The sequence below is a fragment of the Bidens hawaiensis genome, unplaced genomic scaffold (assembly GCF_021521415.1).
Source record: "Bidens hawaiensis isolate Kalapana, Puna unplaced genomic scaffold, B.hawaiensis_p1.1 tig00048199_1, whole genome shotgun sequence".
NCBI classification, from domain to species: Eukaryota; Viridiplantae; Streptophyta; class Magnoliopsida; order Asterales; family Asteraceae; genus Bidens; species Bidens hawaiensis.
The window spans coordinates 31,245-43,339 of record NW_027498627.1 but is presented as its reverse complement, the minus strand read 5'-3'; the positions used below and the strand labels follow the sequence as shown (position 1 = coordinate 43,339).

The 12,095-nt window shown below is 33.2% G+C and overlaps 1 protein-coding gene across 1 annotated transcript; it reads right to left on the bottom strand.

The window, feature by feature from the left end:
- Positions 1-1,078: 1,078 nt before the first annotated feature.
- Positions 1,079-2,961, bottom strand: LOC143597383 (transcription factor bHLH48-like). The gene is made up of 5 exons (XM_077075896.1): positions 2,727-2,961; positions 2,574-2,639; positions 1,821-1,889; positions 1,653-1,727; positions 1,079-1,327 (listed from the first exon to the last, which is right to left on the bottom strand). The coding sequence occupies exons 1-5, from the start codon at positions 2,826-2,828 to the stop codon at positions 1,256-1,258; spliced, it is 384 nt and encodes a 127-aa protein (XP_076932011.1). The 5' UTR covers positions 2,829-2,961; the 3' UTR covers positions 1,079-1,255.
- Positions 2,962-12,095: the final 9,134 nt, after the last annotated feature.

Sequence of the window (12,095 nt, the reverse complement as noted above, 5' to 3'; positions counted from 1 at the left end):
TATCATGAACCCGGTTCATGTTGTAACGAAAGAGTGTACCATCTTGACCCAATTCGACTTGGTCGGTTGCGAGAACTATTTTCAAGGCCCTACAAAATTTATTGTCTTTTTTAAAGTCAAGTTAGAACCGTGTTTTAAGAAAGTGCCACAAAATTTGCAACGAGCCTTAACGTCACCATTGATCAACTCAACCAAATCCCAATTCTTCCATACATCTTCGTTGCGGGTATGCGTGAGGACCCGCACAACTTCGGGGTCTTTTTCAACACGAACCGGGTCAATAAAAACGGATGTAGAAGCCTTCTTGTTAACTTTCTTTTTAGCCTTATTGGTGCTTGCCATAGTAACAACTAAGAAGTGGTGGAATTAAAAAAAATGGAGGCGTAGGTTGGTCGGGGTTGTAAAACGAGTGTAAACCGAGAAGTATTTTTAGTGTTTTTAAGTTTGGTGGTAAAACAAGGGAAAGGAAATCAATTTATATAGTTTTTGGACATAAAAAAACCGGTTCCAACGGCTCTATTTGAGTTGCTGGCTGCATTAATTGGTAAAAACCTGACGGAACCAGTTATTACGAGTAGAATCCGGAACCGGGTAGGAACCGATTTGAGAAATAATTTGAAGAACCGGGTCTGACTTTCGGGTTTATAAATACCCAAACCGGGCATTGGGTCCACCGAATACAACATGGAACCGGTTCCGTGTCTGATACACCGGTTCGGGTCGGGTACGATAGTGATGTGATTTGCAAAAATGTGTTGTAAACAACGCTTTTTAATGTTTTTTGTATATATTTTTTAAATTGAAAATATTGACACCATTTTGAAAAAGTTATATAAAATTGAAATAAAAAGGTTTATGAAAATGGTGCACCTTAAGCTTTTTCTCTACAACATTAGAACGTAGATCACCCTTGCATTAAAGACAATACAGCCGGTTCACCCTATGCAAAACCTTTTTTCTTAACCAATTTGTTTACTACTTATTATTATATTATATGGCATATGCCGCATATATGTATCTACATTTAAATGATAAAAATATTGAATTCGTGTGAAGCTTGGATTAAAATTTGCATTCCTGAAGTTAGCTCAAATTTTGTAGCAAAAATAAAAATGAATGATCAATCGTCCTCTCTACATCAATTTCTAATAATATATGAACACCAAACTTATTTGCAATCAACAATCTGCTCAAACAAACATTCCATCATAGCACGTTAAGATTTGAATCTGGGTTCACCATATTTGTTGTGTGTTCACATTGACTTCTCAACCCACCATGATGGTGAGACCATACTTGCAAAATCAGACTCCATCGGTGATCCACACTGTAAGATTTCCAAACAAGGTGAATATGATGGTAATGTCAATTTTGACTCATTTACTTATGAACAAATATATTTCAAAAATATTCTCAACAAAAAAATAGCTAAATGAAGAAATGATTGGATTTCATAGAATAACGAAAACCTCATGAGATTTTAGTTTTATTAGTTACAATCATGTGTTTAAAAAAATTAATAATATATTCTCTCTAATAGATTAAAGTCGTGCTTTATCTTAAACAAGCTAACAAAGAAAGAAAATATTAACTACACAGAAGCTCAACAACCTAAAAATCATTTTATAAAAGATTTATATTAATATCGTCACCTCTGAAGAAAGCAGATTGTCTAAAAAGTTGATATCAATATCGGGTTGAACAGCAGCCAGCTTCATTGATAAGAACTGCAGTGAAACATAAGGTTTTAAGGTTAAAAAATTAATTTGATAATCCAGATTAATATTTGATATTAAGTGACAAGATTATTTGATATTAACCTCTACTTGAAGTTGCAGGGATTGTACATGATTGATTATCTTATCAAGCACCATTGCTGTACCCGAAACCTACAAGTAATAATCAAACAACAATTTTATCAAGAAACAGTTTTAAGGGCTTTTTTATGCATTTTAATGGCAACAAAATCCATGAAAAAGACCGTTAAACTAATTGATTCATAGTGTGTTAAAAAGCAGTTATACCATTATCTGTTTCAATTATACTCAAATAGAGTTATTCATATTTTAATAACTATAAAACCACTCATAAATTCATTATTGCTTCTAAGAATGTTATAAAATTTAACATTAAGTTAGTTTAACAAAAATATGTATAAAACTTGATTACTATATTTTGATTATTATTTCAACTTGGTTTGAATGAAACAATTATTTCGGGAACCTTTTTCTTTCATTTTTACCTCTTATTACTACATATTAAATTCACATGAAAAATAAATCTCTAATTAATAAAAAAATATATTTATTTCATTTGAATCGCTCATTTATAAAAAAACAATAAAAAAAGACGAAAACATTTATAAAAAAGAGTTCAGAATATGCATTATAAATTATGTAAAGTGCTTTTTAAGAATCTTTATTTTATAAATAACTTAACTATCAGTAAATCTCATGTATAACAAAGTTGTCGATAGAGTTTACAAACGACATGTCAAAATTATATTTTTAGAACACTTCAAAATGTAAAATGTTTTGAACATAACTAAATAATAACTTCACAAAATTTTGGACCTTATCACAGCCCGGGACCAGTTCTTTAAGAAGCTTCATCCGAGTATTGATCTTCTCTCGTCTTGCCTGTCAAATCAATCCATAATTAATCAATCATTATCCATTAGAATAAGCTTAACAACACAACACTTAAACTTGATTAAAACTCATTACTCGTTCAGCTAAGCTATGGCTATCAGTTGCTTCACCCCGTCGAGCACGAACGTGAATGTACTGAACCTCCTCTCCGTCACTCTCTTTCGCAACGTTCTTCATCTTCTTCACCTAAAAAATAATATTTAGACATCAATATTTTTTTCAACATCAAACAGAAGACAAACGGGCAACATGATACGGCCCTACCCTTTTATAAATAACAAAACCAAATCTTTTAAAAACTACACGTCACAAACCTTTTGTACATTACTACTACGTTTCCTTGGTTTCGAATTACTTGGATAACCTAACTCGATCGCCTCCCGTTTCACACGCGACATCTCGATCTCCTTCGCCGGCGAGTGTAAAAGCTCCACAGCCTGATTTGGCGGGAGATCGAGAAGAGCGGTAAACGAGTTCCCGGTATCCGGTACCGTATGAACCGAAATCAGGCTCCGAATCTCTTCATCAATAAACTGAAACGATTCAAAACTGGTCATGTTTCAATACCAATGTTTGTTGACGAAATAATATAATAAGGTTTTATAAACGCATCCATAACGAAAAGTGATTGGTACCACGGCTGACGGAAAGTGACGTTTGCTTACAACTGCAAAACGTTACTTTCTTGCTTTTAACAGCCAGAGAAAGACGATCAGCTTTCACAGTCTCACTGCTTTTGATGAGCGGAAAGTAGTGGTACTTGAATGGCGGTCAATCTGCCTGCATTGATATTCTTCTTTTCGAGTGCTGTGAAAGCAACGGTGGGTTCTGTTTGGTCCCCATGCTTGGTAGAGGATGCATCTTCAATCCTTTGATGATCAGTCACTGTCTTCTTCAATACCTTTTTCAGTTTCTTTCTGTACTTGCACTTGCTTTTTCTCTCATATTTTTCCTTCACCAATCATTATATTTTCATCAAATGATGTTATAAACCGACCAAAATGGTTCGAAAAGAAACTAATCAGGTTAAATGGTATGTTTGAGATTTATATGTATGGTTTATGATTCGGTTTTGACGGTTTTAATGATCCATTCAATGGCTTGAAATTATGATCATTTTTTTAATAGAGATTTTATTACGCTGTTAAATTCTCAAGACTTTTCGAACGGTAGTAATTAGCAGTCTAGTCAAGAATTTTCGTCAAAATCGACTGAACTAAACCATGAACATAGTCAGTCACCACATTGCTATGACTTTTTTTTTAAAATAAGTTCTTTAAGATTCTTTTTAAAATACAACACGAGATGAAAAAACATTTTGTTTCGGGGTAAACAAGTGATTGATCCTAGTCATGACAAAGCGGATCATTAATTGAATGAAGGCAGTTGACTGCTTCATGAGTGGTTGGCGGGTTAGGAAAACGAGAGATGGTGATTCGACAAAACTTGAAATCACGACACCAAAATAATCAGGTTTTGGGTTAGTTAATATAACATGTTTAATTTTGACGCGAAGAATCAGCTTAACAAATATGTTGATCCGAACACTACACATTAATTAAAAATGTTGACCCGTTAACCAATTTAAGTTTTGAGAATTTTTGAAGGATCATAATTTCAAAAAATATGTTAACCTGATACATAGTTTAAAAGGGCCTAAAACGTGCTTAAACAGTAAACACGCTTGTTAGTTGTTCAATCAAATTTTCAGAAATCATTCAACAAATAAACCTAGTTACAGATCGATATATTTTCACATTATCATTGTTTTGAACTTTATATTACATAATCAAATTGAATTTTAATACCAAAACAAATTATTTATTAACATATTAACTTGTTATAATAAAAAACATATTGTTAGTTAAATATTTATATAACAATAGTATTGTAAAAAATAAAAGAATATTGCTAAAGTTATATAGATTTATGACTCTAAAATTAAAATATCAACTTTTTTTTATATTACAAAATAAGTATGTTTAAAATGATTCAAAGAGATCTAAAACCTGAAGTTGATAATTTGATTTTATTTCTCGCACGCATTATTTCTTTTAAAAGTGAAATTTACTAACCAACTTATTCATTAATTTTAAGTGTTTAGCTTCTCATTTTCATTCTCATTTGCCCGTCCTCCATTTCTTTCTTATTAATTCCTTCAGTCACAAGTTTAATATATTAACTCAAGTTCGCTAAATGAAGTTTCCGCCCATGATCAGATATATACTAATCATATTTGTAAATGAACATGAAAAATGTCGACGTAAAACGTTACACAATTTAATGTATGTCAAGATAGGGTTGATATTTTTAAATGAATAAAGTATTCAAATTCACCTATCATGCTGTTCAAGCCGATCCAGCATTAAGACACGTGAATATGTGATGTGCTGAATACTTTGGGCTCACTTTATAAAAAAGACTAGGTATATATTGACATATTGTGCTTGCCTAGCCCACAGTCCTGCAGTAGAGGCGTTAATACCCAATACCTTGTAATTTTAATGTAACATGTTTATATTGAAGAAATAATTTATATATCATGTGAATTATAATTTAAATTTACTATTTTTATATTATTGCTAGAATGATCTTGATAAAAGAAGTTCTCCATGTAACAAAAACTTAAATGTTAACGTACTACTAACTTTTTTTAATGACTATGTATTATAAGACCATGCAATCATGCATACTCATGATAAGTTATGGCATTATGGGCTGAAAACGCTGAGGGCACACCGCCTCACCCCCGGGCGTTTTTGGCCGGCGTTTTCTTAAAGCGTTTTCTACACAAAGGGTTTGAGCAAATTTGGGACTTAGGTTACACTTACAAAGGGTTTGAGCAAATTTGGGACATGCATGTGCTTACATCCATATTTGAAGTTAGTTGCGCCTTCCTTTAGACTAAGATCACTATACTTAAAAGTTTCGATCTTTTATGAGTGTTTTGCTACCAAACTGTTTACAAATTTTAAGGACTTTGGTATATTTTCCAAATCCTCTAATTTCAAAATTCTTTTGCCAAATTTCAATTGCTTAAAAAATTCCTCTAATTTCCAATCCAGTTGTTTCAAATTTTAATTCCAGTAATAAATTTCAATTGCTTAAAAACAATTCACGAATAAGACACATCCTAAAAGTACTCAATTAAGTGTTTCATATATTTGTAGTGTGCATGTATTCTACACATACACCAGAAACCTACGGTGGGTTTATTGCGATGGTACTTGGTACTTTGCTTTATGTTGTTCTATGCCCACTCTACGGTGATCCAGTCAAAGGAGCCACTGTAAGGCTACGTTAGATCCACCATGAAGCCTATTTCAGCCTTTGCTAAACTTTTAGAAGGTAAGTTTTACTTAATATTTTTAAATGAGTTTTTGGTATCAAACCCATGTGGTTACTTAACGTGTCATGTCACAGCCCAACTGCTTGATAATTGTTTTGTTTGTCTTTGCTTGACGCTTCGGTCTGTTGGCTAGTCCCTAACTTCATCTAGTACGAACTCACAGGATAATCGACGTGTACATGCGTATTTGGGTATGGCCTCAGCGTGATATATAATCGACGCATACATGTATAGCTGTGTTTGCACAACAAATGCATCGCTGGTCGCGAGTTGTCGCGCTCGCCTGCCGAGTCCATGGCAAGACGAAAGTAACATGCCCTTATCATAAGCAGGACAAATTGGTTGGCTTTCGGACGACGTCAGAAAGATTGACCCGTTACAGCAAGCTAATATATTTCAAGTAGCGAAGTTAAAGTGACATATATTTTCGGGTGCTACACAATCGTAGGCTAGCAAGTTGGTCGGTTGATGAGTCAAGACATATTTGTTGTCACTAAAAGACAAATATGTAACCCGAAGACGATCTATAGACCCATCTATCTAACTAGACTGAGAAGTCAAAACTAGTTGAGATTTTATAAATGCGTTGTAATTACAAACTACAATGTCATAATCATAGAGGGTTATAAACAAGTTGTAATAAAGTTGTAAATGTGCAAAAGAGGTCGTAAACAACTTGGTAGTTTGAACTCACAAATTATATACCCACTACAAAAAAAATGTCATGTAGTGACATACAAAAAAGTGTCACTAAAAAACAAAAGAGTGCCACTAAAGACCCCTGTAACAATGTGCGGCATACAAAAAAAGTGTCACTAGAAGCGGTGACGCTAAATCCTTTTAGTGGCACTTTTTTGATATGTCGCACAAAATTTTTAGCTTTTAGTAGCACTTTTATTTTTGCCACAATATAAATAACACACTTTTGTGGCACAATTGTTGTGCATTTAAATTTTAATCATAGTTATATACATTTACAAGTTTTAGTGGCACTTTTTTTGCCACAATCTATAAAACACTTTTGTGACACAAATTTTACACATAAAATTACATGATTTACAATATAAATATAAAAATAAAAGTATTGACAGAATTATAAAAGTAGAAATCATAAATTTATAACTTTAATAATAAATTCAATTAGAAACATATTCCAAATGTTAGAATCAAATTGTGAAATAAATAAGATATTCCAAATGTTTACACGATGAGTCTAAACATTCTTTTAAATGAGAATTTCACTTTAATTAAACTTAGCTCCAAAACTTCTCATGATATCTACCCTGCCATCGTCAACGTATAAACAAGTATTAGTACTGACTAAAAAATATAAAAAAGTTCTTTCTTTATGAAAGTCATTCTTTCTTGGTCCAAAAGTAAAACATGTGTAAAAATTGCCCAAACAACTAACTACACAAAAAAACAAACATATTATATACGGCTATTTATAATTGGCCAAAACACCTAATAATTATACAAAAAAAACAACATATTACCTTAGCTACACATGTCAACAAAAATTGAAAGATGAATTATCCAAACACGTTTCTTACCCTGTAAAATAGAAAGTTTTGGCTAATCAATTTCATGCCAAAATTACATCATAAGCGCATCTTTAATATTGCGAAAATAGTTATAAAGTACCAAGTTAAAAGTAATTACCAAATGTACGATAGGCACAAATTGATTCTTGATAGACAACCCTGTAATTCTCAAAATTTTTAAAAGTAAGAGCTTAACTTAACAATGAAAGCAAAATAATAAACAATGTATCATATTAATATTATTACTATTAACTTAAAGTTAAAATCAACATCATACCAAACTAAGGTCTTACCAAAGATCACTACAACGAGTTTTGAGTGGTCCGGTAGGGTGTGGTGTGTTTTGAAGAACTTGTACTCTTGAAACAGATTACCCATCATGCGCTTAAATATGGATTGTTCTTCAAAGGCCACAAGTAACATTAGTCCGAAATCAACAATATATATTCAATTTCCATCTTGCCAACCGATTCTAGTGAACCTGACAATAGTAAAAAAAATAAAATAAAAAGGAAAAAAAAACAAAAGCAAGATAATTCTGTTAATAATAAAATGTTTAGCATTTCTCATAAAAGACTACATGAATTAGAAAAGGTCTACCAGTTGAAACTATAGTCACCCCTTATGATTTTTTTTACCATTTATATCAATAAACTAGGTATGCAGATTTCAAAAAAATTGGGTAAATATGAACCCCTTTATTAGACGATGACCATGTGTGTTGGCATTTTTGTAAAACTATCTACAGTTGTAAAGGTTGATGATATGTGCCCCTGCATATTGCATTCTTGGCTTAAATATATAATTCTATCCACAAAACAAGATGCTAAATATCTTCAATTGCTTTGTTGACCAAACTTTTTTGCTTCTACAATATCTGCACCAGTATATATTACTTAGTGTATGCATAAAGCAAAAGGGTTATTACCAGATTATGATCACCAATATATAGACTAGATATATAGCAAGTAGATGTGGTTCTAGCATTGACTTCTCATCACCAATTTATAGACTAAAGGTGCACAAACCGGTTTAATACTATTGAAACCGGTTCGGTTTGGTCAACAAAAGTCTAAACCGGTTTATGATAAGTTTCGGTTCGAGTTGAAACCAGTTTCTCGACCAGATTACGACCAGTTCGATTCGGGTTTTGATCGGTTTCGGTTCGAGTTTGATCGTTTTTTGTCCAGTTTTGGGAGGTTTTGGTTCGGTTAACCGGTGTTGGGAAAGAAATTTACAAACCAGTTCCAAACCGACGGTTTCAATCGGTTTCTATAAAATCGGTTTCAAACTGGTTCGGTTTTGGTTCAACTTTCTGGTTGGGTCGGTTTATTTGCCCACCACTACTAAGAAGTGAGATTCCGAAAGCGGATAGCGATTTGGGCGTCATTCCATATACCACACAATCGGAAAGCCCTAATAGAGTCTCGCCCCCAATCAATAAGCCTTAGATCTCAATGATTGGAAAAGGAGCAATCGTTTAGAAGATTGGAGACCGAAACCAGGGACGAATGCGTAACAGTTTTGGGGTGAAGAGGGAAAATCAATTGCGAAGAGGGTTTTTGAGGAGCGGGAATAACAATTTTGGACGGTAAATTACAAGGAGCAAAATTAATAAATTTGGAAGAGGATATGAAGTTGGAAATTCATAAAATATTAAAATTGACTCCAGTTTCAAAAAGTTAAATATGTTTATAAAATAACAAATATTAGTGTAACAAAAGTAGAATAAAAACTTATAAGATAATAAATATATGGGTGTAATTTGGTTACGGTCATTTGTAAATGACATGTTTGAATAGGATTGACAATCGGTTTGGGTCATGGATCATAAAGGGTTTAAAACGAGTCAATTTAAGTTGTTTTGGGTCCAGGTTGTAATGGGTTCGGGTCATGGATCATAAAGGGTTAAGGTCGAAACAAAATAATTAAAAAAGGGTTGTTTTGGGTTCAGGTTGGAACCAGTGGCGGATCCAGAAAATCTAGCCAGTGGATGCAAAAAAAAAGTTCAACCTAGCAAAATCCGCAATAGCTTTCGTGCAAATCTTTCATGTTTTCGCACACTATCGATGTACAAACCAAGTTGAGATGCAAGAACAATTTTGTCTCCATTATCAAAATCATATGGATATAACTCACACAATCTCATTTAATTTGATGCATCAAACTTGGAAAATGAATCATACGGATTGAAAGTCAACATGTTTTGAAGTAAACCCGTGTTAATCTTATTTCCATATCGACAACACTGTTGAGACAATCAAAATTATAATAATGTTGATTGGTGATTGTGTACCTTTGTCTTTTGGGTCTATAACCAGTGTCATTGACAAGATGTGAAGCCGCCATCAACCTAATTTATTCGCCTCCTAACAATTCCAAATTTTCAATTAAAATGGTTGAACAATTAACTAATATGGGCTTAAGTGTTATTGTTCATAACAAAATTAAATTTGGGCTTAAAATTTAAAAAGTTAAGATTTTGGCACTAAAAAAATTATGAATGGGTCACTAAATTTTTTTGGATGGGTCACTTGGATATTTAAACCTAATATATTACAAAATTATAAAGAAAACTATAGACTTAAGTGGGTGCAAACGCTCCCGATGACTGAACACTGAATCCGCCCCTGGTTGGAACAAGTTCTAGCCAGAAAGGGTCGGAACATGTTGGATTGAAATAATTACACATAAAACATAAAAGGAAATATATAGAAAAAAATTACGCGTCGGATGTCGCGTTACGCACATACCGACACTGGACAGTGTTACACACGTACCATCACCAGTTACGCGTGCACTGTTCTTTATTGTAATTATATTAAAAGTTAATTCATTATCAAATTGTTGATAAATGATTTATTTTGGACTCTGAACTATTATAAATAAACCCGGTAAAACACCCAATCACGCCCTGCCTTCACGGGCCGAAGAACAACGCAACACAAAAAAAAACTAAAAAAGAAAATTACATCGCTAGTCCATTACAGTAAATGAAGATGGGTTAGGGTCATTGATGGCCAATTAGCGTCAATGATAGTCAATTAAGGTCGATCATTAACAATCAATTATGATCCTTTATAGTATATACGGTCGACGGTGACTATTTATAGCCAATTACGTCAAGCTTGGTCAAGCACAACGTTTAATGGCAAAACACAATCAATGTTGGATAAATGATGGTGAATTCTTATCAAACATAGTGGCTCATTGTTATACATGGGTGTGTATGATCCATTATGACTTGTAACGACCAGTTATAGTCAAGCATGCCAACATATTATAATTATTTTAACATGTCATGCATATTAAGCAAAAGAATCGTTAGTAGATTAATAAAAAAAAAAAAGCACAGATGAAAATTAATTGAAATTAGTCATATTTAAAGTGGTCGCGTATAATTAAAATTAACAATGAATAATTAAACATCCAACAATATATAAAAAATAAAAAATATTAATGTGACTAATTTTAAAAACAATTTTTAAGTTTAATAAATTAAAACGTCAAGAAATTTGTTTATATTGAATTAAATTGTTAATTACTAACTAAGTACTACTTTTGTTTGTTTGTCTTTAAAAAGTCTCATAAGTCTCGAAAGACAGATTTTTCTAAAGACATGAATGGTGTTTTTATGATTTTAAAAATATATGTCAATTTCCAACTTTCTTAAAACTTTTCACACCCTACCTAGGGATGGCAATGGGTCGGGTCTGGATGGGGTTTAGGTATTCCCAACCCCATACCCGGTTATGAAAGTCCGTCCCAAACCCGTCGGGTTTTAATCGAGTAAATACCCGTTGGGTTTCGGGCTTTTCCATCGGGTTTCGGGTTTCTTATCGGGTTTTGACAAAATACTCGTCGGGTATACCCGGCTCAAAACTCGCTAGGTTTCTTCTGGGTTTTGACAAAATATAACTAATTGATTACAAAGATGGTTACTATAAAGATTAAATGTCTCAAATAATTGACATAAACAATTTCCGACGAATAACATATTTGGAATATAGTATATATATATATATATATATATATATATATATAACAAGCTATATCGGGTACATCGGGTATATAATCGAGTAAATGGGTTTATGTTATCAGGTAATCGGGTATATTATAAATCCCAAACTCGCAAAAAATTTCAAAACTAATCCCAAATCTGTCTCAAACCTAATGGGTCGGGTATTACATGTCCCATTTATATCGGGTTTTGGGTTTTCCCATCGGGTTCGGGTTTCATTGTCATCTCTAACCCTACCAACACATAATGTCCACCATCCATCATCCACCACCTCCACCATCCACCACCACCTCCGTCCATCACCACCACCATCCACCGTCGACTACCTCCACCACTCACCACCAACATGGCCACCCACCACACATCGTCAGCCGCCACCACCGTTCATCACAACCACCACCCACCGTCCACCATCGTCCACTACCACTATCACCTTCTACCACCACCACCCACTACCATAATTCATACACCACCATCAATTATTTTTGCAGTCTACATACGTTAAAAAAACAAACAATTATCTTCTTATA